This window comes from Macrobrachium rosenbergii, chromosome 5 (genome assembly GCF_040412425.1).
Source record: "Macrobrachium rosenbergii isolate ZJJX-2024 chromosome 5, ASM4041242v1, whole genome shotgun sequence".
NCBI classification, from domain to species: Eukaryota; Metazoa; Arthropoda; class Malacostraca; order Decapoda; family Palaemonidae; genus Macrobrachium; species Macrobrachium rosenbergii.
Window position 1 is genome coordinate 51,671,494 of NC_089745.1, and position 26,719 is coordinate 51,698,212.

The following is a 26,719-nucleotide window of genomic DNA, read 5'->3' on the forward strand; positions in this document are numbered from 1 at the left end:
GATTAATGATATCTTTCATTACTCTGGACTCTCTCCTCCGGCTGTTTAGAATTTGAGATTCAAAGGTCCAATCATCTCGCAGCCTCTCTCTCTCTCTCTCTCTCTCTCTCTCTCTCTCTCTCTCTCTCTCTCTCTCTCTCTCTCTCAGTTTACTTGGTAACTTTATGTCCCCATTTTCATCGCCCTGCTCTCCGTCGACTCCCTAACAGTGTTTTTATGTCCCCCATGTTTGTTCCTCCTCCTCCTCCTCCTCCTCCTCCTCTGGGTGGTGTTGATAGGAGGAGGGAACTTCTAATTTTGAGTCAATAGATCCTTCATCCATCAGAATTATTTTCACCTGGTTCATTGAAGAAGGATCTTCTCATTGAGGATTCGTATTCAGCATGGGGTAAAGATGAGTCCTGATTGAGTTAACTGCTTACTCGGCAACTAACGATGAATAGGGAATTAACAGACGAGAGATAAAATTCTAAGAGAGAGAGAGAGAGAGAGAGAGAGAGAGAAGAGAGAGAGAAAAGTAATGAGGGCTATAGATAGTTAGATTGTTTTATTATGTTTGATTAAATCCCTACCTTTTAACTTTTTCCATATTTTTTTATATATATAAAATATATATATATATATATATATAATATATATGAGGTTTTTGTAAGGGCTTATCCATTTATTTTTATGTTTCGTATCTCTTGATACATCTTCTAGGCTGAAAAAGGATGAACTTAAACAGTACTGTGTATTAACACTAAAAGGTATACACATTATATACTTAACACCATATTAAATGTTAGGACAATTGTTTTATTTTAAAAAAAAAAATATCGCTCTCAATCTCAAGTTAATCCCAATAAACCCACGAACCATTGCATCTCTTTTCCATTCAAGGACAAATTAGCCCCTTGTTTACCGGTGTGATTTATTAACTAGATGTGATCTTTCCAGTTGTACCAAGGCTTGAATCTCCTCTCATCAGGAGTTAGTTTTAGAACAGGCTGTCGATTATCAATCCCGAGCAGTCCAATGTAAGGAATCACAGCAAAATTTGTAAGACGCATGTAGATGCTAAGGATTTTAGTATTGTGGGGAGAACCCGATACGTGGAAGAGTTACTTGAATCCATTATGATTAAATTAACTGTCCCTGCGTCTTAATCACCAATCAGCTTCCACCCATATCGCTTAACTACCTGCTGTAACTTCTTTGTTTATACTCCCGCCCCCCATATTGCTTGTCTGTATCAGTTTGCTTTACACTACCGGTGTGGGTAGGTGTCTTTTTATTTATTTATTTGATTTTTTTTTTTATATTGGCCCCGGCCTTCTTCTGCTGTTCTTTTTCTTTTTAAAATATTTTTAAAATATTTTTAAATATGAGTGTTTTTAAGGTTGTCCTTTTTTCCTTTTAAGTGTCATTTAATATAGTATATAATGTGTATACCTTTTAGTGTTAATACACAGTACTGTTTAAGTTCATCGCTTTTTCAGCCTAGAAGATGTATCAAGAGATACGAAACGTCGGCGTAAAAATAAATGGATAAGAAGAAAGAACGCCTTCTGTTGCTCCAATTTGTCTGTTGTTTGAGTGTCTGCTCCTGTCTTCATTATTATATATATATATATATATGATATATATATATATAATATAATATATATATATATTATATATATATATATATATTATACATAACCTCAGCAAATTCAGAATGAAATTCCATAGGCATATTTACTGTAGTGGATGAAGTATGTGAAAATAATTACCGTGTGAAAGAATGAACTAGGTTGCTGCGTTATAGTATGTGTGAACTGTAATCGGTGATCAACCAAATTCTTCCCAATTTAATTTTAGTCCTGAACCACGTTTGGAATATCAGTATACTCTGTGTTGGTGAATGCTATGAACAATGATGCTGTGAGTGTGATTCTGGATCAAAATAACTGCTGTTTGTAAACAGACCTATGAAAGAAAGTGGCTTCCTGTAAATGTTATATGGATACCCTGTGTTCCATTGCTTTCAGTCATAAGTAGTGAGTAATGTGTACACTAGAATGTTATTGTTCTAACTAAGGAAATGAAGGAATTTATATTAACAAAAATGTCTTATACTTTAAAGTTCAAAGGTTTCCAAATAAATCGTCCTTTCACAATAGTGGCCCTCCCTTTCCCTCACAGAAACACACACACACAATATATATATATATATATATATATATATATATATATATATATATATATATATATATATATATATATAAATATATATGGATAGATGGTTTGGTCATGTAGAGAAAATAGAGGACGGTAGAATGATAGAGAGGGCTTGTAATTCGGAATTCTTAAGTGGGAGGAAGGAGACGAGGCAGATGAAGATCTGTTTATATGGACTAGAATAGGTGTTCGAACGGAAGGGTCTTAACACTGAAGAATAGCAAAGGCACTCAAAACAGAAGTGGGTAGGACAGTTTCAGATGGATTTGTTTCCTTGATTCAACAGTTAGAAAGTGAACGGTTCAACCACTTGCCTTGTCTTTTAAAGGGAAGCATCTTACTGGTGAAAAATAAATATTTTATTTCAGCAGGAGAGTTCGGTATATTGTTTGAGATGCACTTAATTATGTAGGCAAGTATAAATAAAGATATTATATGAAAAAAAAGACGGCCTGAACTTTCCCGAATCATTTTAAATATCATATGGTAATTATAGAGTTATAAAGAATTAGGTCACACTTGATGCCAAAAGTAATGTAGCGGTATTTGGGAAAATATCTATTATTCATATCACCCAACTACATGATGATGAACCAATTCTTTTGGGTATATAAATGTGATAGTAAAAAATTAGACTTCAGAGAATGCCTTCCTCTCCCTGAAAAAGCATAAGGACCATTTCAAGAGAAATTGTTTCTTTTATACTTATCAAGGATTGAGGTAATAATGTGTGGGGTAAAAACTTTGTTCAAGGATCTAAAATAACAGAAATTATGTCTTCCGAACTTCATGTATGTCTTGATAAAATAATCAAGGGGTATTTATGAAAGGATATCTTTTAAGAAAAAAAGATAAATGCCGCAATAATTCCTTTGAAATCCCATGAACGTTGCTTCGACGCATTTTTGTCTGAAAGCAGTGATGCTTAAAAAGTCAAATAATCAGACGATGCTCTTCTTCTTCTTCTTCTTCTTCTTCTTCTTCTTCTTCTTCTTCTTCTTCTTCTTCTTCTTCTTCTTCTTCTTCTTCGAGAACAGAAGGCGTGTTTCAGTCCACCCTTTAGTTTAAGAATTATTGGGAGCGTCCTGACACTCTCCAGTTCGTGTATTTTCGTGATTTTTCCCCCCCAATTTTTTCCTTTTGCAAGAGGAAAATAAAAGCCAGAACAGCGATTCCATCGTAGCCGCTAACATCAGAGCTGGAGACTTGCCAGTGCGTCTTGCATTCGTACATTACCTCCGTCGAAAATTTCTGCCATTTTTAGAAAGATCTTTGCTGACCACCTTTCCTGCCACTCCTGGAATGCAACGGGAAAATATGGATTACCGATTGCCATTGTCTATATATATATATATATATATATATATATATATATATATATATATATATATATATATATATATATATAATTATATATATAATTATATATGTACTGTATTTGTATATAAAATATATGTATGTACGTGTGTATATTAAACATGCTTTGACTTACTGTATATCCCATTCATCCATACATACGTGCATACAAGAAGATACAGATAGATAAAATGGGTAGAGATATATTTCCAGTTTTTTCTGAGACCTCAGCACTGATTTCATTGTATTTTATTTTTTTTTTTTTTTTTTTGCCTCTCAACTTCTTACGCTTTTCTTTCACGGAACAACTTGTATCATTCTCTTCATTGTCAGTGAAAACGTCTTTTTCTAACATTTGTTTATATCACCAGCGAACAGTAAAAAAAAAAAAAAAACGTATTATTGCCCTCTCAATGTTGTTGACCCTTATGACATGAATGGTCTGTACTTGCTTTTCCCATTTCTTTGGCATTTTAACATTGGTTTTAGTTTTATGTAAAAGAAAACTATTGTGACGGCTTTGTCTGTCCGTCTGCACTTTTTCTCTCCGCCCTCAGATCTTAAAAACTGCTGAGGCTAGAGGGCCGCAAATTGGTTTGTTGAGCATCCACCCTTCAGTCATCAAACATACCAAATTGCAGCCCTCTAGCCTCAGTAGTTTTTATTTTATTTATGGTTAAATTTAGCCATAATCGTACTTCTGCCACCGCTATAGGTACCAACAACATAGGCCACCACCGGATCGTGTCTGAGTTTCATGGGCCGTGGCTGAGGCCACAACCGGATCGTGGCTGAGTTTCGTGGGCTGCGGTTAAGAGTCTCATGGGCCGTGGCTGAAAGTTTCATATAGCATTATACGCTGTACAGAAAACTCGATTGCGCTGAAGAACCTTCGGCGCATTTTTTACTGGTTTTGTATAGCGTATACTTTCTAGAACTAAGCTTGCGGTGGTATCAAAACCTTCAAGAGGCAATTCGGTTTAATGTGTTTCATAATGTATAACCACAGTTTTGTTTCCATAGTATTTTTTGTTATTTAGTTTCTATATTATTTTTAAACATAAACAAAAGTTTATTTCCTTTTCATGTTTTGCAATTCCATACTCAACAGAAGTTTATTACTTTTCATTTTTTTTTCTCATTCCTTATTCCTTCTTTCTAGTTTTCCAGTGGTTCTCTCCCATTAGCGGGTCTTTGTATTACAGTTACTGAAGGAACTCTATAAACTCTGGTTTAGCTTGCCGATCTCTTGGACGCATTTGTCTAACCGAGGGCAGCTCGTACGTTTTATGATTATTGAAAGTAATGGGGGGTTGTTAGTAGGCTTCAGACCTCTATGTATGTGGAATACAAATGACCACGACTGTATTTGTCGAAGATGGCGCTTGCCAAGTTTCCACAACGATTGTAGGCTGAGCCTTCCGTTTTATTGGCGTTTGTTCCATTTAGAAGAGTCATTAGATATGAAAGAATTAAAACTTGGCTTTAGCATTTATCTCCAGAATGAATTATGACAGTTCCGTCCTTTTAGACCCCATTCGTATCCCTAAATTATATCGGCAGAAATCCCTTTCTGCGCTCTGTCTGCAACAACTTCCTTCTTAATGTCCCCGTTTTCTCTCTCCCTTAAATCATGAAGACGAAGTGCGCGAGTCACCGCGGATGCCGGGGTGACTCCGCTAAATGATGTTAGTCATTCCCCTGTGGGGTTTTATTTTGTTGTTAGCACCAGAAGTGACTCCCTGCCTTTCGCGCCTGTTTGTCACCGTCTTGTCTTGGTGGCGGGGAGATTTCAGTCTTCTTGTCTTCATTTCGGTGTTTGTTGTATTTGAGAGGGGATTTGGATGCCTTTATTGATTTAGTTTTGAGAGACGATTTAGAATGTTGAGTACCTTTGAAAGCATTTTGTTTCTACTAAATATTGTTTAGTATAGTTTTAATTACATAAGTAGCATAATGTTAATAGCTAAGAAATTAGGAAAAAGTACAGTCAACTGTGTCAATACCAAAGAAAAAAATAAGAATAATTATCAGAAATGTGGTAACTTTCTTACATTCTTAGGTAGCAACGAACTTCCTTAGCAAACAAAGGTATTTAAAGGCAAGAATGTGCATGTCATTGAAGTAAATGTGCTTGCGGGTAGGTCAAATCAGTTGACCTTAAGTTTAAACCTAGGGGAATGCAGAGAGTGGTGTGGACGTGACGACAGAAACGTTCACCTAAGGTCTCAAAATTTGCCTTTGAACTTTTGGTAGTATCTTTGCAAAATGTTCTTTCGAGGTGGTCTTTTGTTTATATTCTAAGTAGACGCTAAATGCTTTGTTATGAGGCTTGTCTATACCCTTATATTTATAACAAGAAACAATAATGCATTCATTATTTAAAATCGTAAATGTTTTATGTCTTGCAAGTTGTGTCCTTGGATTTTATTTTTAAGAAAACAAGGTATTATTGCCATATTCATAATATCAGTTAATTCAGTTCCTTACCTATTTCCAAGGAAATAATGGTGTCGTCTCATAACCATTATATGTATTTCTTCACTTCCTTTATTTTACATCCAAAGAAAACATGATGTCAGTATTGTAACCATAATATTTATTTACTTTCCAAAGAAAACATGGTGTCAGTATCACAACCATAATATTTATTTCCAAGGGAGAAATGGTGTTGGTATCACAACCATTATATGTATTTCATCAGTTCCTTTATTTTATTTCCAAGGAAAAAAGTGTCAGTGTCATAACCATAATATTTATTTCTTCAGTTCCTTTATTTTATTTCCAAGGAAAAAAAGATGTCAGTGTCATAACCATAATATTTATTTCTTCAGTTCCTTTATTTTCTTTCCAAGGAAAACATGGTGTCAGTATCATAATCATTATATTTATTTCTTCAGTTCCCATATTTTACTTCCGAGGAAACATGATATTTATTTCTTCGGTTCCTTTAATTTACTTCCGAGGAAAACGAGGTGTCAGTGTCATAACCATGATATTTATTTCTTTAGTTCCTTTAACTTACTTCCAAGGAAAACATGGTGTTAGTGGCATGACCATAATACTTATTTCTTCAGTTCCTTATTTTACTTCCAAGGAAACGAGGGTCAAACATGATAGGTGTCAGTTCCTTTGTCATAACCAGTGATATTTATTTCTTTAGTTCCTTTAACTTCCAAGGGAAACGTCCAAGGAAAACTTGGTTTCTGTGTCATAACCATGATATTTATTTCTTCGGTTCCTTTAATTTACTTCCAAGGGAAACGAGGTGTCAGTGTCATAACCATGATATTTATTTCTTCAGTTCCCGTATTTTACTTCCAAGGAAAACATGGTGGCAGTGTCATAACCATAGTACTTATTTCTTCAGTTCCCTTATTTTACTTCCAAGGGAAACGAGGTGTCAGTGTCATAACCATGATATTTATTTCTTTAGTTCCTTTAACTTACTTCCAAGGAAAACATGGTGGCAGTATCATAACCATGATATTTATTTTTTCAGTTCCCTTATTTTACTTCCAAGGGAAGCGAGGTGTCAGTGTCATAACCATGATATTTATTTCTTTAGTTCCTTTAACTCACTTCCAAGGAAAACATGGTGGCAGTGTCATAACCATGATATTTATTTTTTCAGTTCCCTTATTTTACTTCCAAGGAAAACAAGGTGTCAGTGTCATAATCATAAACCGTATTTCTCGGGTCCCTTTCTTCATTCCACTGTGGCATTCCGACAACAATTCGAAAACCGAAACCACAGCTGACGGAAACGCCTACCACTCGTCCATTCCACTGTGGCATTCCCCCGCCCCGAAACCCCTGACGGAAACCCCGCCCCCGTCCCCCCCGCCCCGCCCCGGACTCGTTCTTGCAGTGCTGTTTCTTTTTCCACTTCCCTTCACATCCCGTAATATCTCCATCTGGTGTCTCGCACGTAAGTCAGGATTCATGTATTTTTGACGGTCACTGGATGCAACTTCCCCGATCCAGGTTGTTGAAAGGATGATACATTTTCCTCGGGATGGCATTTACTGGCGAAGGCGATAAACCCTCTGGTTGGGGTCCAGTGACATTCTGTGTTTATATATACTGTATATGTATATATATATATATATATATATATATATATATATATATATATATATATATATATATATATATATATATATATATATATATCTGTATCTATACATGCATACATACTTATATATAAGTGTATGTATATAAATATATGTGTTGTATATATATATATATATATATATATATATATATATGTGTGTGTGTGTGTGTGTGTGTGTGTGTGTGTATTGAGCGCGCCAGTGTGCATGCCAAAATATGAAAATTCTTTTATTATTCATTTTGGTAAAAATGTTTTCCTGCTTTCGTAAGTACTTATCTGGACAGATTATTACATATACTCGTTGCGAATAAAACAAGGTAGTTTTTTCCGCGCAAGTATTGCTTATAGAGAAAAAAAATAAAAATTATGTTCATTAACTGCGATTCAGCAGCTGAGACATTAATCATTATGCATGAACTTTGCTGTGTCCATTGTGTTTATCACACGATTTGCATTGATGTCAAACAAGCCTCGGGTGCAACGCTTAACTGCTATCGTTATTCGCCAAATGTCGTGACTACAAAAGTAAACAAAAATAGATCCGTGATTCTGCCAGCCCCTTGCTGGTATATGAAAACGCATAAGTTTCTCGATTAGCCAACAGGTGACAATAATCTTGATTAATGAAGTTAGTTAACGCTGAATGGGAACCTTACACTTTCGATAACCGTGATGGTCCCGCGAGAGAGAGAGAGAGAGAGAGAGAGAGAGAGAGAGAGAGAGAGAGAGAGAGAGAGAGAGAGAGAAAATAAAAAAACACTGCAAGCATTCTAATGTGGACTCTGCATTCAAAGTTTGCAGGATAAACCAAGCAAAATCCGCATTAATGAAAGTGTCATTAATCTCGGATCTTCTTTGTTTGTACTGGAGGACGAGAGGTGGGAAATGAGAAGTGAAAGATGATGTGAGGGGAAACGGGCAATGAGAGGGGCAAAGAGGACAGAACAAACCGACGGTAAATATGCTTGAAATTAGGGCAATTGTACACTAGTCACTGTGGACTTTGTGGCAAATGCAACGTTATTTTTTTACCGATTTGCCACCTTATTTTTTTACAGGAATATGAGTCGATCAAGAACGTGCAGTTATGCTTCATAGAGTAAATAGATATTGAGGATATAGAATAGTTGATGTTGAGATCTATAGGGAAGAATAATGTGGAAATACGAGAGATAAGGAGTAAATAGATAGTGAGGATATAGAATAGTTAATGTAGAGATCTATTGGGAGAATAATGTGGAAATACGATAGATAAGGAGAGGTGGAGACTTTATGAAAACACTGAAAGAGGTGGGATAATGAAGCAATCACTGATGCAAATCAAACAGCAAAAGAGAGAGAGAGAGAGAGAGAGAGAGAGAGAGAGAGAGAGAGAGGAGCTAATGCCTTTTATCTGGGTTTCCCCATACCATTGCCCTTTGGCTCAACAACACGGATTGGCTTCTCCCAAAATGAGAATGAATGGAGAATCGATAGGCACGCTGAGATGTTATGGATGTAGACAGATACCTCTTTACAGTCTATGGGATGTTGAGGAGCTCTATGTTTGATATATGGTCTTTTAGGGAGAGGGGCTGGCGAAGACAAGATAGAATCGCAGTCAGTTTTTTAACGAAATGTATCGTAGTTTTTTTTTTTTTTTTCTTATCCGTTAATTGCGTGTATTGAAAATCATATTGTGCTTTTTCAGTATCTGGAAGACGCTCTTTGGATATATCATTCTTCAAGTTTTCCTGGTTCAAGTATCGCTTTTGTTTTTGTTTTTACAGATTTTTGTTTGTTTTGCATATTTTATCGCTTGTACGTACATGTATGTGCGTGTGTTTGTTAGTGTTTTCAATTTACATGGTATCCTTGCGATACAGATGAAAATATTTTTATGACTACTTTCTGCAGCTAAATTTAAAAGCATATTTCGTTCTTAGGTAAACCCTTGAGAGAGAGAGAGAGAGAGAGAGAGAGAGAGAGAGAGAGAGAGAGAGAGAGAGAGAGTCTAAGAAAAAAGCTATTTGAGAATTCAAAGACCGACCTCTGAAGTACAGGATCCAATTTCGATAAATCAATGTTTTTTTCTTACGGTCTTTTTGAGGAACAGGACTTAGCGCATAAAAATACATCGCGTAAGTTGAATGTTTAATTTTAAAATCGGTGATGAAACAACATCTATACATTACGATTTTTTTTATTTTATTTTTCTTTTGAGGATGCGATAAAAATAAAAATAAGCACTGTCCATTTATATGGAGGCTTTTTTATGCCTGAAGTTCAAAAAATGTCATGTACATTATACTTTCGCGCTTAGGGATGTCCACTAACTGTTTTCTTTTCTCTACCAAAATTCTGACAATTACGCCCTGCCTCAGTTTTGCCCGATTCATATAGTTGTCCATTTTCCAAGATAGAGTTTTGCTGACTCATTCTGAATTAGAGCCCCACTAATTTTATCTTCTTGTTAATCTGTGAGGCACACTGGTACGTTTCGTTGTCCAGTCCATTGACTACTGCAGAGAGAAACACGCTCTCGAAAATTGAGAATTATGGTAAAATTAAGAGAAGGTGCGAATCACTCTTGTGTCTTCTTCGAGGACGTGTTTGTTCCTTTAGACATGAATGAATTTCCTAGTGTAAAGTAAGTACTCTACTGTACTATTACATATCCACTTAACACAGCGGCTTTAATGTCATCTTCCTTCATTTTGCTAAACAGTAAGAAAAGAGGCGCGGAGTAACCATTCCGAGACAAGTATTGGCTAGAAGAATATACGTATAATAATCGCTATTAACTGTGTGATAATTTACCAATACCCAGTCCTGGCTTACATTGCTGTTGCTTGCCAGGACACAAACTAAATGAACAGACGTCGGAAACTGTCAGACAACGGCGTAACCTCTATCCTTTTTACTGCGGCTTCCCAATGCGATGCCTTTGAATCCGCTGGTAGTATGCCTTTGTTAAAGCTGCTAGAGATAGGAGATTTGACTGAGGAAAGGTAGCCCCTTTAAAATACTGCAAAGTCGTAGAAAGTACGATTGAAAGTGCCCTTTAGCTGATCATGATGTCATCACAACAAGCGAGTTTCATCTGCCACGAAGTAATGTATAACTTTTTCATTTATATAACCGCGTGGGATATTTGTTAAGTACCAGCTTTATTCGCTGTTGGCCCAGCGTTCGACTCTCCGACCGGCCAATGAAGAATTAGAGGAATTTATTTCTGGTGATAGAAATTCATTTCTCGTCATACTGTGGTTCGGATTCCACAATAAGCTGTAGGTCCCGTTGCTAGGTAATCAGTTGGTTCTTAGCCACGTAAAATAAATCTAATCCTTCGGGCCAGCCCTCTCTAGGAGAGCTGTTAATCAGCTAAGTGGTCTGGTTAAACTAAGGTATACACTTAATTTTTAACCAGCTTCATCGCCTTAGTAACCCAGATCGTTAAACAGCATATCTATGTAACCACAGTAATATTATCTTGTAATATGATCTCCTTCTTATATTTTGCATTCGTGTTCTTTAATTATCAGGGTTTTTCGCATCCACATTCACAACTTTGGGACGGGAAGGTTATGGAGATATCCACCTCTGCTTTTAGACTGAAGACTGACTGATGGATGGGCACGCTGATTCCCTTCAGACTTGTGCAGTAAACTAGTTACCCGGCAGTTGACGTCTAAGTAGGGTTAGCATCCTCATCCCAAAAGGCTTGCTGAGAGCTGCAAAGATAACCCCCATTAGCGACGGTGAAAATTGCATATGTACAGTATATATATATATATATTTATGCATATATACAAATACATATATATATATATGTATTATATATATATGTATATGTATACATTATATATTTATGTATATATACATGTACATATATATATTCATATATATATGTATGTATACATTTATATATATATATATATATATATATATATATAGAGAGAGAGAGAGAGAGAGAGAGAGAGAGAGAGAGAGAGAGAGAGAGAGATTGGATTGGATATATAATCCCCATAGTCAGGTGGTTGCCAGCCGGTTTTTACCAGCTAGACTTTCGAGACCCAGCCATTGTATTGTTTAGGTTCGTTTCCTGGAAATAAAAAATTCCATTTGGCCTCCTACCTAAGCAATGAATTATGTACATGGTAATCAGTAAGGTATGGTTGGTAGAAGAGCACAAAGCTAGCAACATCATCCCAAAAGCCTTGCTGGCAAACTAAGGTTAATACATTGAGCCCCCCTCCCCCTTTCATAAAAGGGAAAAGGCATCCAGGGGAAAAGATGTGTACTTATCCCAATACTCAAACTCTGGCGAAGTTTAGAGGTATAAATCTTCATCCTAATGTCTAACAAAATATGAGTTACCAAACTTGATTCATTCTTCACTTTGCTGGTGGTAACAAAATATTGTTAATTGACACCAGAATTGGATGCTGATGAAATACAGTATGGAAATTTGTAAAATAAATCTTGTTATATTGTTTTATGGAAATTGCATCATGATTTAGTCAGGTACTGAGGGAATTGTTCTGTTGGAATATAATATCACACTACTTTACTTCTCAAAATAAGCAGCTTATTCTGTGCCATTTCCCTATGTTTCCTGCAAATTAAATGAACTCGATTTTCGGTAATGCTATATTTTGCAAAAGCAGAAGACTTTTTTTATTCATTATGTTTTTGGTAATAAGGTTTTAATGGTCATAAAATAATTAATATTATAATATTCACGTACGTACGGTTTTTTAGGAAATTTTTGGGGCGCAATATGCTGAAACAAGATTGAAAAAATTCTTTTATTAACATGCGGATACCTGTTCCGTTCCTTTTAGCGACATTACTTTTGTCATTTTCACTTTTGGATATTGGTTCTCCCTCAGATCGCTGGGAGCTTCTGAGGAGGGAACGTGGCGAAAAAATATTTTACTAATTCTGGAGGAGACATTCAATTTCTCCAGATATTCCGTCGGCTCTGAAATATCAGTGATAGCTTTTGCTCGATATGAAGATCTTCGCAAGTACTCCAGATTTCCTGGGAATGTGTTATTAGCTGTTACTTCGCGGAACAGATTTGTTATAAATTCCATTACCTTAAGCCTTCTCTGTTCTGTCTGTTTTTAATAAAATCGTACATGACTTTTAGATTTTATTTTTCGTGAGATACACGCCTGATCAAATAATACAAACTTTGTTTTCAAATCAAATAAAAGGTTACCAAAGGTGTGATCGCTGAAGACCAAGAGAATCGTGTTCCTTATATTCTTATTAAATAAAATGTCACCTCTGGTATTATTTCTCGTGATATCGTCTACACCTCAGAGAACCGGGTTGCTTCGACTCCCTCGCTTTTATTTACTTATTTAATTTATTTTTGTCTCTTAACCTTACCCCAGAATTAAGTTTCCCTGCACGAAGGTCTTTAATTCCAAGACGAAAGCACAGAATGTTAAGTTAGATTTGCCTCGCAGCTGGCTGTGAGGTTCCAGATCAGGTGTGGTGTAACAAAATAATGTGATTTTCGAGGTTATTGCAGTCTCCGCCTTGATTAGAATTTTTCCCGAGGACCTCGTTGTGTATTGCAATTTTGTTTCCAACTGCAGTTCTCCTGACATATCCATAAGATTGCCCAGGCGGTCTCTTTTCTTCTGTTGTTCAAGCTTTTTGCGTTAATGTGTTATCCATTGTCATATGATTTTTACTATTAACTCGGATTCGTTAAGTTAAGAAAAGATATTGTTCATATTTGTTTGCTTTAATAGTGTGTGTGTATATATGTGTGTGTATATATATATATATATATATATATATATATATATATATATATATATATATATATATATATATATATATTATATATATATATATATATATATATATATTATATATATATATATATATATATATATATATATATATATATATATATATATATATACATATATATATATATATATATATATATATGCCGGGACTGATAGTTTATATTTAGACATCTGGATAAATGAGAAATGTAGCTAATGATTATATATGTATAAATACTGTATAGTATAAGCTTACAAATGTTTATTGGTATGTATTTATTATATTTCTCACTCTAACATAAAAAGAAATGAAGTGATTAACTAAAGTGATAGTCTAGCGTTTTTCATTCAAAATAATGATGTGAATAACAAACAAGCTGTCAGAGAAGAGTAATTAAGAAGTAATTGTGAAATAGAAAGAGGCACTTTGCAGTTAAGAGTCACGATATGTAATTCCTTCCTGCATAAAAAAAAGGCCGAAGAGGCGTCATAACGGAGGGACCAAAGGAACCCGGCGGATTTGAGAGAAATTCTCTCCCTGGATGGAGTATGCGTCAGTCCGGTGTGAATTATGCAAAGAAATCCTACGATGGGGAAATGTCTCTCCCTTTCCTGACGTCTCTCCATATTTCACGGGCTAGAATAGAAGATGAACCGCTTACTTTTGCCGCTGCTATTCATTTGCTCTCTCTCTCTCTCTCTCTCTCTCTCTCTCTCTCTCTCTCTCTCTCTCTCTCTCTCTCTCTCTCTGTTCTGGTTCACCTTTCTTCCTCTTGTGTGTGTGTTTGTGTGTGTGTGTGTGTGTATAGATCAGTATTGTATTGCTTTGTTGAATATCCTGCTTTTAACACAAGATGTTTGATTAGTAAAACCAGTCTGTCGCATAGATAAATAATTAGATATTTGTTCGAATCTGTTGACAAAGTTTCGTTCGTTTTTCCCTAGAGACATGAATGTTGTGTGCGTGTTTGTGTATGTTTGTTTGTATGTGTGCTTTGTTTTACTACTGCTGCTACTACTACTGCCACTGTTGTTACTACTACCAATATTTCGTCTTCCTACTACTACCACAACTACCTCCAGTACTGGCAGAGGTGATGATAGTTCAAATTCAAAGCCGCTGAAAAATCAGAATCTGGACGTCATAACAGAAGCTGGTATATCCGCGAATGAATGATCGAAGATTCACTCACTAAAAATACACGAGCTCATTAAATCTACTCAGAGCAACACGGCTATTCTCTAAATCAAAGGAAAGAATGCCCAAGCAAAAGGGAAATTTGAACTAGCGAACAGGACGAGAGAAATGAAATCACTGAGAGTGAACGGCTCTATGGTGTTTTTTTCTCTCTCTCTTTTTGAGTTATATTGCAGCGATATTTTTTCCGACTGCGCAGCGCTTTGGTAAACTACGGCAAGGTAAAACTCGTATTGTTGCTCAAAAATCCAAAAACAATTTCCAGCTCTTCATAAATCAGATTTCAATTGATTTCCATTTACGTGAGCTTGATCTACTCTGTTCGTATCGGCTTATAAAGTGTATCGTCGTAGGCTCCACATCAGAATCCGCACTCTCTCATTTTATGACTACGGTTTTTTACTTTTATGCTCTTTTTTGCTGAGTTTTTTTTTATATTCCCTTTTTTTTATATGAACATTTTTTTTCTTCCATTATGTTAACGCATCAAAATAAGGTCAAGAGGGTCTTTGGCATAAAAGCCTGTAAAAGGTGATTATGCTGACCAATAAACAGAATCATGTTTATTTTGAAATACAATTGCTTCATGCGCTATGCACTTTAATCTGTGTAGTAGTATAGTCATGTACTGTATATCTGTCACCGATATAAACAGATGCTAGATATATTTTGTTCGGAATCTACTTTTTCCTAACCATCCATCATTTCACATTCAACAACATGAATTAAAAAAAATGTTTAGCACGCGCTGCAAGGTAGCTACAGTTGGACGTCTTGATACAAATGGTTCTGAAGATGGCGTTGACAAATGGTCTGATTTGCACTGATATACGATTCATTGCAAAGGCTTTGTATGAATTTCCGAAACCAGGAATAACATGTCAATGTATGTTGGATGTAAGATAAGTCATCGGTATCATATCGGGACAACTCTGGAATGTCGTGCTCGGTCCTGCTGTGGGATGGTTTTAAACCCTGCCCTAGGAGTCTATAGCATTTCATGTCTTGATTTTTTTTTATATTACAAACATTGTTAACCTTTAATTCTAGATCTGCATTAGCAGGATGTAGATCCCTCTTCTAGGATTTTGTTCCCTTTGCTATAGGGGATACATGTTGGTGAGTTATAACAGTCAATCTTAAACACCCTTCACATAAGGTCTAATTACACTGAGGTCATGTAGTTGATTAGGTAATTAAGTCACATAGATAGCATGCGTTTCAGCGTATCTGGAGAATGAGAGAACCCTTTTGTAATTCAGTTGAAATGCCCAGCGTATATAAAGGGATCTCTTGTGCTGTCTTCTAGCCATCTTCGTTTAATTTTGATGTGACAAACATGCTGCTGGGGAGTTTTCTGAAAGAGGTTTCTTTTTGGATTCAGCAAGAAAAAGCAGAGATTACCTAACATTTCCATTTACACTGAAATCTCAAGCAATGGGAGGCTTCAGGTGTTACTCTTTTGACTGTAAGGAACTGATATTCAGGAATTAGCATGCTGGCCCCATAGCATTGCCTCAGTCCCTAAAGAGACATTTATCAACAGCAACATATATATATATATATATATATATATATATATATATATATATATATATATATATATATATATATATATATGTATGTATGTATTTATGTATGTATTATTTTATATATATATATATGTATATATATATATATATATATATATATATATATATATATATATATATATATATATATATATATATATATATATATTTCTGTTGATAAATGTCCTTTAGCCACCGAGGCAAGGCTATGGGGCCAGCATGCTAATTCCCGAATACCAGTTCCTTACAATCAGAAGAGTAACACCTGAAGCCTCCCAGTAAAGGGTAAAAGGCAGTGTGAAGAGAAATGGTTATCATTGCCTGTAGTAAAGACAGACTTCAATATCCAGCTATAAAAGTAAAGAAAGAAGTAAATATCGGGAAACAGATTCCCATCCATCCACTCTCGCCAGGCGCGCTCCCGAGCCTTTAAATTGCACAGCATCAATTCCTTTGGCCTCAACATTTATCTGGAGGTTAATAGTATAACTCCATAAATCCATTAAGGCTTTTATTTAGTGGTCAGGTCTTTGGTTTTACTGCCTTACACGCATTACAAACGAAGGCTTGCGTCGCCCGGCAATTTATCGCTCACTTATTTCATTGGGGGATTTTTCACCGGGTGATCGTATAAATTCGGCCTTTCCTGCTTTCCGAATATATATTATATTATAGATGTTTATACTCACGCGCGCGCACCAGCAGTCGTCGTGTTCGTGTATTTCTCAGTGTTTAACCTCAAGGCTCGTTGTTGGGTTTGAAGCAGAAATCCGTATTGAATGGGGATACATTCGCATGGACAGATATGCAAATTTCTTAACTAGGTCGGGCACATACATATACATATCTATCAATCTATTAATCTATCTATCTATCTATCTATATATATATATGTGTGTATGTATGTATATAGATACATGAGTATATATATATATATATGTGTGTGAGTGTGCGTGTGTTGTTTATGTATGTATGTATATTGCTGTGTGTGAGATTAGTGAAAGTTTTCTTTGAACAAGAAAAAACTATGCACCCTTAAAATATTTATACGGCATTGAATGTGTGCAAAGGGTTTTACCCATGAGAATTTTTTGTGTTCAAAGTGTATGTTTTATGCAAGCTCTTGCATGTATTTGTAAATTTAGCTCGTCGTTTTTAGCAGGAGCAGCTGTATTTATCTACATTTAAAGTAGTGTTTGGGAGAGATGTTTTAAGGATCATATATATATATATATATATATATATATATATATATATATATATATATATATATATATATATATATATACATATATATTTATGTATGTATATATATACATATATATTTATATATATATATATATATATATATATATATATATATATATATATATATATATATATATGCAGACAGACAGCCAGAGAAGTGCTCAGATGCGCGCTACGGTATAACAGATTCACAAAATAAAAAATTTATATATTCTTTTACAAGAACTTGGGTATAGCAATACGTTTTATTGCCTTTTAAGCTTGGTGAAAGAAATGTTTGCATTCATTACATCGTATATAATGAGAAACAGCTTACTATAACGCAAAATTTAATGAGTGCTATGTATATGTTTTATGATTGCACGGTTGTCTTTCTACTCTATAGTTATGTCGTTCTTGAATTATTAGTCCATTAACACATAAGTAACCGTAAGAGGGTAGCTTTTTTAAACGTATACTTATAAGAACACTGCGGGATATGAGTGACCTCACATAACGTGTGAGTTTTATGAGTAATTTAGAGCACCATCCTGGTCTAACTTCATTGATTTTTAAGGCGGTCGTGTAGCGAATGAGTCGATGACCTTTCATCAGAGATACAAATGAAAAGTCCCATTTCCATGAAATTCTCTCTCTCTCTCTCTCTCTCTCTCTCTCTCTCTCTCTCTCTCTCTCTCTCTCTCTGACATTCAGAAGCAACATTAAGGAAATATGTGCAGTTTTTACATTTTTAGCAATTCAGTATCATGATTGTGACGTGAGGTTCACAGCAGTTTTAAAATAGATTTATGGGCCCATATGGAAGCTGAAATCGTAATAACGGGTTTTTATGACACATGACGCTTCTAGAATAGCGCAAGAAGAATGTATTTAGCAGAATACCTTTCATCTTATTCCTTCATAAAATTTGCCAAGGGTATAACAAAGGACAAAAATTTTTTGGCCAAAAAAAGAAAGGTGGGTGGAAAAGGTAAGTAACAATTATTGACGGGTGGGCATTTGTCCTTGTTAGCAGGCGCTTATAAACCATCATTGGAAACAGACGCCAGCAGGATAAAGGAGACTGCTAAGGGAAGTAAGTCTTAGACTAACAACCACATATTCCATAACGAGGCGCTTTTCAGAAGGGAAAGGGCATCTGGTATGGCTCTTAACAAGGGAAGTCTGAGGGCGAAGTCCTCCAGGAACCTCTTATAGAGAACAGGGGGTGATTGAACGCTACTTAAGGAGAACTTTCACATTGTTATGAATCCCGGCGAATGCTCAAAATGCACACACCCCTCGCACAAGTTCAGGAGTTAGTTTAGATATATAGTGAAAACTCCTTACATAATTTAGGCAGAACTTTGGCGAGCATTCCCGTCTTATAAGCTGGCCAGAAGGTTGCCGCGGAACCTTATTTGACACTATATGGGACAGAGAAAGAGGTAATCTGACGGAAGCCCAAGGGGACGAGTACCGAATTTATCTCCCATATTTTATAATGAAGCGTGAAAGATTTCCAGTTGAGAGGAAAAAAGAACAATGGGAAATCGTATAGAGTTGGCTTGCAGTGGATGAAAAGACTACAAGAGCTTATGTAAATATGCATACACAGCTACGGAACACAATTACACTTTCACGAATATAATTTTTTCTCATCTATACCCCTTTTCCCCTTTTGGAGGTAATGCCCTTCGGTTCTCAGGCAAGATTTTGGGATGAAGTTGCCACCCCAGGTCATTCTGAATCTTCCTTGATTGTGATCACAGTATTTAATTATCTAACTGATATACAGTTCACTGCTTAGGCCAGCAAGAGTGGAGTGGATTTTTTTTACGGAAAATCATAAATTGCTTCTGTTCTAGCCCGGGATCGAACTTAGGGCTCATTAAAGAGGCAAGGCTGTTACCAAGCACACACACACACATATATAATTTATATATATATATATATATATATATATATATATATATATATATATATATATATATATATATATATATATATATATTCATATTACACTGTGGTATTACAGGAAAAGACATATTCATATTACATTGTGGAACATTACAGGAAAATATATATATATATTTTTATATATTATGGAATATCATATATTTATATATATATATATATATATATATATATATATATATATATATATATATATATATATATATATATATATATATATATATATATATATATATATACATACACATTGTATATTGCGTATGCGTTTGTACACACGTTTTGTTTTTACCAGCTATGTTTTACATTTGTGTTTTCAAGAAATCTGATAATTTTAATAATTTACACAAATACTTTGTGTTTTCGTCCACATGAGTTGATTAATAAATGAAGATGTCCATTTCATCCTTATAAATCAATGCTGAAGCTACCATTAGACTGCTTCTGTTTTTCCATTTAAGTACAAATACGTTGAAGTGGAATATTAGAATTTCCATACCACTGTGAATAGGAAAACTTCATTGAACAAACTTATATATAATTCTCTCTCTCTCTCTCTCTCTCTCTCTCTCTCTCTCTCTCTCTCCAGGTTTTGAAAATGATGTAAAATAAATGAATTTAAAAGAAATCAATATAAAATTGTTGTAAACTATTGTATGCAATTTAGAAACAATCTTAACAAAATATGGGAAGTAATTTTATGCCTACACAATTAAATCATATATTATTTGCGACGTTTATAGATATATATTTGCCTTTTCACTCTCATGCTACGTCCCTTATATTTACATCCATCAAAACAGAAACCCAACGTCCAGCATTAATAAAAGTCAATCAAGAGAGTTCGGAAGTCTTGACATCGAGCCTTTTGATTTCATAAGGTGTTCACGACGCCTTGAGCTGATGAATGTTTAAAAGGCTACGGGAGGCTTGGACAGCTGTCGAACGCTGCGCACTTGTTTGTATGTGTATGTCGCGTTACTTATGCATGTGTTTGTGTAAGTCTGTGTCGTTCATTCGGGACTTTAGGTCTAGTGGAATGTTAGTTGTGTTAGGCCAAGCCGACCGTCATTTATCTCCATAAATAATTGATGGGAATGTCCGCACCATTCTTCCGAGGCTTTGATATTGTTGTGCGTGTCTCTGAGGGCAACAGAGGCAAGGTTTCAGTCCTGTCGTTTATTCTCTCCTTTTTGGGGAAGTCTTGTGGCTGGGGCCCCGAGGTTGTAGGAGGTATTGTTGTGGCCGAGTGATACGGGGGGAGACTCTCTCTCTCTCTCTCTCTCTCTCTCTCTCTCTCTCTCTCTCTCTCTCTCTCTCTCTTTATCTTTTGCTTTTTCGTTGGAAGATTTTCCCCTTCTGAATTTCCATATATTTGATGTTTTATCTTTTGAATTTCGGTAGTTTTTAAGCTAGCGAACAAATATACACGAAAGCACACAGTCAACCACCCACATACGCAGTGCACAGCGTATTGTTTGTAAATATATAAATAAAGTTTCATTTCGGCCATAAAGGCAGTGGGCAGAAATCTAAAGAAAATTCCCCATTTCACACCGCCCTTCGGCCTGAAAACAAAAGCATGTGATGTGCTGGCACGAAAAAGATTTTCATGTGGCTGAAGGTACCTTTCTTTTTCTCTTTTTTAAAGATTGTGAAGAACTCGGGAGCAGTAGTATATACTTTACCAAATATCGAAGGTTGAAAGGATTTAAGCTCTATTCGTCAGTCTGGATGCCATTAACCCAAACGATTTTTATAAGTCATCGAAGCGCTTATGATCTGTTGGTCTCATCACTGTCGCCTTTGTACTGGTACTTGTTTACTTCAGAAAAATACGCCCGGGAAAATCACAGTTGGTCAACTTTTATTTGGGGAAGTGTGAATACCGCTGGCATTCCTGGAAACATTGTTTTAGTGGGCCACGTTTTTCCCCGCAGTACAATATTTTGATAGAGATTCCAGTCCTTTATTTTGCATTCCCCAAAAACTTTCTTTATTGACGCGTTTCATCGCGCTTAATAAATAATATTTTTATTCCGATTCATTGGTTCGTCCCAAAGGTTATGGGAATTCATTGGTGGAGTGGAGGCAGTTTGCCAAAATTTTATTTTATTATTATTAAACCGCCGAAATCAATTGAATTATTGTGAATGAGAGTGTTTAAATATTTGTTTGGGCGTTCACACACGCAGTTGTGAATGTCCGTGTACGTCTGCATCGTTAGCGGCACGGGAAAGTGTTTTTGATACACACACACACACACACACACACACATATACACACATACATATATATATATATATATATATATATATATATATATATATATATATATATATATATATATATATATATATATATATATATATATATATATATTTACATATATATTTATATATACAGTATATATATATATACAGTATATATATATATATATATATATATATATATATATATATACATATATATATGTGTATATATACATATACAGTATATAATTATATATAATATATATGTATATGTATAAATTTATATATATGCATGTATGTGTGCATCATTCAAACTCGAAAATAAAAAATAAAAAACTATTCAACTTTCGTAAATATTAATGCAGAGGATGCATGCATGTGATTCCGTGCGCATAATTAAGTCAGTACATTGGGCTTACTTACCGCGCCTAATATTTTTATGATGCGCTGTTGACAAACGTCTGTGTGTAAATCCTGACACCCCTTGCCGTCTTCTTTGAGCCAGGCGTCTCGGCTTGAGCATACAATGGCTGAGAAGGAAAATAACATCTATATAACTTTAAAGAAAAATGTCGGAACACTGACTATTTGTATTTCCTACCGTATCCAACATTCCAACAACGTGCCATCCTCTCTCTCTCTCTCTCTCTCTCTCTCTCTCTCTCTCTCTCTCTCTCTCTCTCTCTCTCTCTCTCTCACATTGTAAACACGAGGAAGTAGGTTGTGGAGTCAACGAGCCTATCTCCGAGAGGAGAAAACTTGCTTCTTATTTTATTCCTTTCAGAATTCCAAAAATAAACCTCTTCATGCAGTTGCATTTATGTGTACAAAGATTTTGACTCGGATTTTTTGCCGGCGGCCGTGTGGAGGTATTTTTATTTGACGCGATGCTTTGTCTTCCTTTATATATATATATATATATATATATATATATATATATATATATATATATATATATATATATATATATATATATATATATATATGTATATATATATATATATATATATATATATATATATATATATATATATATATATATATATATATATATATATATATATATATATATATATATATATATGTATATATATATATATATATTATATACTGTATATATATATATATGTATATATAAATATGTATATATATATATATATATGTATATGTATGTATATATATATATATATATATATATATATATATATATATATATGTATATATATGTATATATATATATATATATATATATATATATATATATATATATATATATATATATATATATATATATTTAGAAATATATGAGCGTGTTTTACCTTTTTAATGTAACTGCACAATTTAGCCATGGTTGTTTAGAAGAAATTGTGTATTTGTAGAGTATTTTTACCTCATTTTTTCACATTTCCGTAACAAATTGTAGTTCTGCTACAACTGCGTGAGTTGCAGAAATGTAGAAGTTTTGAAAGGTTAGTTTAGAGTTCTACCTCCCCCTCCCCTCCCCCTCCCCCTCAGGAGTAATGGGGCTGTGTAAATGCAAAATACATTTTCGTCGTCCATTCTTCAAGTTGCATGCAACTTAATGTTGGTTTTGAGAGAGGAAAGCCCAAGCAATTTGCATAAATTCTGACTTTCTTCCTGTAATGATTTTAGAAGTCTCTTTTTCTCTCTCTCTCTCTCTCTCTCTCTCTCTCTCTCTCTCTCTCTCTCTCTCTCTCTCTCTCTCTCTCTCAAGCAAATGCTGTCATGCCTGTATTGTTAAGGGATGTGGAAATAATTTTATTTAATCATTTATGATATTGTTCTGTTTCAGCTGTGTTTCTTCAAGATCCATTCATATACTCTCTTTAATATAATAAAAATACAACATGGTATACATTTATCATATCTGTGGGTCTTGTTTGTTACTTGCATAAATTTTGCTTAAAAATGATGCTCAGTAATATAACAACTGTTATGTAACTGTGAATGTAGAGTTAGTTAAAAAAAATAATAAAATAGCAAAGCAAAATTACTAATAAGTTGCTAACTTCGATTCTTTAAAAGCAGAGTGTGTTGAAAAGATTAAAATAGCAAAATGCCTTATAAGTTGCTAATTTCGATTCTTTGAATGTAGTTAGTTAAAAATATTAAAATAGCAGATCAAAATTCCTAATAAATTGTTAACTTCGGTTCTTGAAATGCAAAATTAGTTAAGAATATTAAAATAACAAAATTCTTTATAAGTTGCTAACTTCGATTCTTTGAATGCACAGTAGCTAGTTAAAAATATTGAAATAGCAGAGCAAAATTAGTAATAAACTGTTAATTTCGGTTCTTTAAATGCAATGTTAGTTCAAAATATTAAAATAACAAAATTCCGTATAGGTTGCTAACTTCGATTCATTGAATGCAGTTATTGAAAAATGTTGAAATGGCAAAGCAAAAATTACTTCCAGGTTGCTAACTTCGATTCTTTAGATGCAGAGTTATTGAAAATGTGTGAAAATAGCAAAAAGCAAAATTACTATATTCTTTCAGACTTAATTTTTTCCTCTTTCTTCTTCTTCCAGCGAGTCGAATGGCTGACAGGGGGCGAAGTAGTGACCGAGGTGGCGGACGTGCGAGTCGTGCATACAAATGGCTCCTTGCAGTTTTTGCCGTTTCCCCCATACGCCTACACGGCAGTTGTGCACGCCGCCACCTACTCCTGTCGTGCCTCTTCCTCGGCTGGTACCATTCTGTCGCGCCCGGTTCACGTGCGAGCTGGTAAGTAAAAATTGCTTGTTGGTTTTTTGTTTTTTAATTGTCTCCGGGTAATGAGTGGAATTTTCGTGGTAATACTTTTGCATGTTGCATTTACTTATTATGTACTATATATGTATATATATTTATAAATTATATATAATTATATAATATTTATATATATATATATATATATATATATAAATATATATATATATATATATATATATATATATATATATATATATATATATATATTATAAACTACAAATGTCTGTTAATATCCGATTCGCTCTATCGGAAATAATATTTTTCATAAATGAAAATATATTATTTATATAGAGCGAATTATATATTAAAGGACATTTGTATAATATATGAATCACGACAGTATGATAAAAAATATATATATATATATATATATATATATATATATATATATATATATATATATATATATATGTATTTATATTTATAAATGTATATATTATATATCAAATATATATACGTATACTGTATAATATATATTTATATGAATATACGGTATATATATATATATATATATATATATATATATATATATATATATATATACATATATATATATATATATATATATATATATATATATATATATATATATATATATATATATGTGTGTATAATCATTACCACTGGGAAAATTAAAGACTGGGCGTTAACCTCGACCAGTTTCAGCCTTATTGCTAAGCCATTAAAGGACTGATACATAGTGGTAGAAATTCATAGTATACCACTATGAATCAGTCATTCTTTAATACCGATCAGGATTTACGCGCAGTCCTAAATTTTCTTACTGGCAACAATAAATATATAAGTCCCATCTCAGAGTAATATATATATATATATATATATATATATATATATATATATATATATATATATATATATATATATATATATATATATATTTTTTTATATGTGTGTGTGTTTGTGCTTATGTATATAGACACTGTCGGTTCAGTTCATCTGGTTACCTTCAAATCACTTCCAGCAGAGGGATTTTCATGCCGAGCATGAAACCGCTTAAAAGAATGATGGGGCATTTGGCTCTCCATCCAGCCGTATAAAGGTATTCAGGGAAACAAACGCGACATTCGTAAACTCATATGGACACACTAAGTGCCGTGTTGTGTTTGTCAGAGTACATGTTTACCGTGACAAGGCCGGGCGCGCAAAACCATTTAATATTTTAAGAGCAATTCCCAAACTCTGGCTCTTACACGCTTTCGGGTGACCCGCGCTGTTAAAATCCGTTGTCACATGGTTATTAAATGAGTCGCGAAGCTGTAGGCTCTTCGTTGCTACGTTTCAGCTAGGATAAGTTTGCTTCGTTTTTATATCTCTCGTTTCTTCTGATACTCAACCTGTTTCATCTAGCTGCTGAATCCTTGATGGGTAGATAGTATTGGCACTGAATGCCATGCGTTTCTTTCGAATTTTTTGGCTATTTTGAGAGAGTGTTCGGTAAATGTCTTACAAATACATTTCTTTATTTTTTTTCACTTTCTGTTGCCGAAGTGTTACAAAAGGTGAAAGAGAATATTTTCCGTATGTCCGACCATCCGCTCTTAAATCACAGAAAAGACTCCAGGTAAAAATTGGATCCTTTTTTCATAATCCCTTGATGATTTTCGTTTTAGAAAGATTGGCTGCTTTTGGATTTAGATTCATGTGTTTGATTGCAATGATACTGTTCACAGAAAAATTATACTAGCATAGTGCTAACAAAGTTTGAATTCTTAGGGCATTCTTAAGTAGTCATCTATACAGATGAAGAAATAAATAAATGGTACAGCCTAAACATTCGTTGCCTCATGCATAAAATTTTTTAAATATATTCAGTGACATTTGAATTTTATGTTACCTTAACACTGAAAATTCACGAGGGCCCAAAAGTTACAGAATTGCCGATCGATAGACATTCTGAGAAAAATTCAAGATTGCTTGGGCGGCAAGTTCTTGGAATGACATCAGACCCCACGGTGATAAGAATTTGCACCTTTTTTCACACTTTTTCTATTAGATGTTTTGGGTTCAGTATGATTGTGTTAGTGTCTGTTAAAGTAGATCACCACACTTTCTGTTGACTAATGTGAAAAATTTATGACTTCTGCATCCAGGAAATTACTTCATTGATTCTTCAAGGAATCGACTAAGTTCTGTCCTTCCTGTGACAAGACCCACCTTAGTAACAGTCTTTGTTCTTGAGGCTTTAATCGACTGCATTTTTTTTTATCTATGTAGTGATCTCGATTATTTCA

The 26,719-nt window shown here is 34.4% G+C and overlaps 1 protein-coding gene across 10 annotated transcripts in view; it reads left to right on the top strand.

Moving 5' to 3' along the window:
- The window catches only part of LOC136838776 (cell adhesion molecule Dscam1-like), a 470,432-nt gene that overhangs the window by 264,507 nt on the left and 179,206 nt on the right, over window positions 1-26,719 (top strand). For all 10 annotated transcript variants that reach the window (XM_067104281.1, XM_067104287.1, XM_067104284.1 and 7 more), the window contains exon 4: window positions 24,245-24,440. In XM_067104281.1, the coding sequence (XP_066960382.1) occupies window positions 24,245-24,440 (196 nt within the window). The remainder of the gene's footprint in view (window positions 1-24,244; window positions 24,441-26,719) is intronic.